The 2,609-nt window shown below is 43.9% G+C and overlaps 1 protein-coding gene across 1 annotated transcript; it reads right to left on the bottom strand.

Annotated features, from left to right (window-relative positions):
* Positions 1 to 770: 770 nt before the first annotated feature.
* Positions 771 to 1,987, bottom strand: LOC109754300 (ribulose bisphosphate carboxylase small subunit, chloroplastic 1). Its single transcript, XM_020313204.3, has 2 exons — positions 1,716 to 1,987; positions 771 to 1,432 (listed from the first exon to the last, which is right to left on the bottom strand). Exons 1-2 carry the CDS (start codon positions 1,857 to 1,859, stop codon positions 1,052 to 1,054), a joined length of 525 nt encoding a protein of 174 aa, XP_020168793.1. The 5' UTR covers positions 1,860 to 1,987; the 3' UTR covers positions 771 to 1,051.
* Positions 1,988 to 2,609: the final 622 nt, after the last annotated feature.

The following is a 2,609-nucleotide window of genomic DNA, read 5'->3' on the forward strand; positions in this document are numbered from 1 at the left end:
TTAAGTAGGGGTGTGTCCAACTTGTTTGCTCATGAAGACCTCGAGCATTTGATAAAGCTCATCATCGGGATGTATAAGGAAAGTTCTACAATATAAATTCCCCAAGCTAGTATAAAACATGAAGCTCATGAAACTTTAATTAGATGCTAATTATCCAGACCAACAAAAGTTCTTTAGTAAGGGTCTCTAACAATAATATATTTCATCGAAAGTGTCCTACTCAGCTCGAGTGAACAGTTAAATCCAAAAAAAATTGAAACAAAATTTCAAAAAAATCTGAATTTTTTTGGTGATAAATGTTTTCAATGCTTGCAAAGTTTCATCATGTAATTATATTTGTGGAAGTCATGGAAAAAAAATATCGATGCTTCAAAAAAGTTATTTTCGGAGTGCTGAATTTGTTTATTGCCGTGACGAAGATGAATGCCAGTCTATGATGAAACTTTGCAAGGATATATAACATGTGTCAAATTAAGCCACACACAAAAAATCAGAAATTTTTGAATTCTTTCTAAATATTTTCAGATTTTATTGCTCACCCGAGCTCATATGAGCTCGAGCTCAGTTAATCCGTGTCCATGTTTCATCCTATTCTACTAGCAAAAACCAATGGAGCAGATGGTAGTGACGTGGAAAAGAAACCATAATAATTTTGTAGTGATATATAATTAAAGAAACAGAAATTTGCAATTGCAAATTAGGGAATCTTAATGTCAAATACTGAATTCTTCCACCCACTAGCTGTGAGACATATCCATTGCAGTGCCAAATAAAGAAACTTTTCCATGAATTAATAACAGCAAGACAATGGTCCGCGTGTTGTATATAATAAATATTACACAGGTTTTGCATATGTGTAGCCGGTGCATATAGACCTATGAGGAATTACGTATGCATGCTCAAGAACCTATGTTCGTACATACATACACAAATCATATAGAACAAAAGGTTTGCTCCGGTCGGAAAGCAGAGTCGTGCAGCAGAGTTGTGGACAAAAGTGAAGTTCACAAAAGACCTTCATACGAGATAGGCCATTGTTTCAACTCGTAGTTTAGGCCTTGCCGGACTCCTCGCAACCCGGTGGCCTGAAGGCGATGAAGCTGACGCACTGCACCTGGCGCAGGTTGTCGAAGCCGATGACGCGGACATAGGCGTCAGGGTACTCCTTCTTGACCTCCTCCACCTCGTTGAGCACCTGTGTGGCGTCGGTGCACCCGAACATGGGCAGCTTCCACATTGTCCAGTATCGACCGTCGTAGTACCCGGGGGAGCTGTTGTGCTCACGGAAGACGAAGCCAACCTTGCTGAACTCGAGGCAGGGCACCCACTTGGAGCGGATCAGGTAGTCGACCTGCTTCAGGAGGGCTTCCGTGGAGAGGGGTGGCAAGTAAGACAAGGTCTCGAACTTCTTGATGCCCTCAATTGGCCACACCTGAATGAATAGAATGCGCACAGATGCTCAATACTTGGTGATAAGTCAATTAATTGTACTAACAATGCTAGAAAAAATCAGTCGACATGCCAAAAATTGCTCCTTATGGACAGCTCTCATATGCATTGCTGGGTTGTTCACAATCAATAAAGCTTTGGTTGTACTTAGTTCTAGTATATGGGTCCTATTTCGAGGATGGGTTTGGTTATATACATTGGGGATGTTCTGTAAGTGAATTACTTGCACTGACAAAGAAACTCATATCAATTAGTGCCCGACATACCTGCATGCACCTGATCCTTCCGCCATTGCTGACGCTGCCGAGGCCGGCGCTGGAGCGGCGGCTGACGGGGAGACCGGCGGTGGACTTGAGCCCCTGGAAGGGTGCGACGGTGGTAGCCGACGAAGCCATCACGGCGGGGGCCATGGTATTCTATTAACTGGAGGAGAGGAGGATGCCGGCTACAGTTGAGGCCCCCATTGCCGGGTCACCACGCTATATATAGACTCGTTTCTTTGGTACAGATGTGGTAGCGGTGGCTGACGTTCGCTGGTTGCCTCGTTTCCTTATCTTCTCCGGATCAGTGGAAGAAGCATTGCCGTCGGATACATTGTGTGTGCTGGAAATTTCAGTCCTTCATGTCATTAGGTGGCTGCCACACAACCTTTTTTCTAGCTTTGCTTGTTTTTGGGTGAGTTCCTTGATAACAAATTGTCTGAGGATGCGACTGAGTTGGGTGGGCAAAATATTTTCATTTTATCATAAAATTTGCTGGCTCACTCTTGAAAGTATGCTCATAGGCGTATAGTGTGCGTGTGTGCAATCATAGAGGGTGGTGTACATACGTGTATGCGAATGTCTACATCTGTACAATGTTTCTCAAAATAAAATATATGTTTTCTTGCACTAGTAGAAAAAGGGTCAAATGTGAAGCACATTAGTGCCGGTTTGATTTAGCCGGCACTAATGTGTCCATTAGTGCCGGTTCCAACGGCTAGGCGGACGGAGATCATTAGTACCGGTTCGTGAGCAACCTTTTGTATCGGTTCGTGTCACGAACCGGTACTAATGATGCTGCGTCAGGCTGTGGTCAGGTTGGGGCCCCACGGGCACCTTTAGTACCGGTTCGTGCCATGAACTGGCACTATAGTTTCTTAGTAAGCTGTTTTTAGTCCC

This window comes from Aegilops tauschii, chromosome 2 (assembly GCF_002575655.3).
Source record: "Aegilops tauschii subsp. strangulata cultivar AL8/78 chromosome 2, Aet v6.0, whole genome shotgun sequence".
Lineage (NCBI taxonomy): Eukaryota > Viridiplantae > Streptophyta > Magnoliopsida > Poales > Poaceae > Aegilops > Aegilops tauschii.

Excerpts from the sequence above, each read along its gene's own strand:
- LOC109754300 (XM_020313204.3), bottom strand. The coding sequence starts at position 1,859 with ATGGCCCCCGCCGTGATGGCTTCGTCGGCTACCACCGTCGCACCCTTC. Across the intron at positions 1,433-1,715 it reads GAAGGATCAGGTGCATGCAG|GTGTGGCCAATTGAGGGCAT; the intron begins GTATGTCGGGCA and ends CTATTCATTCAG.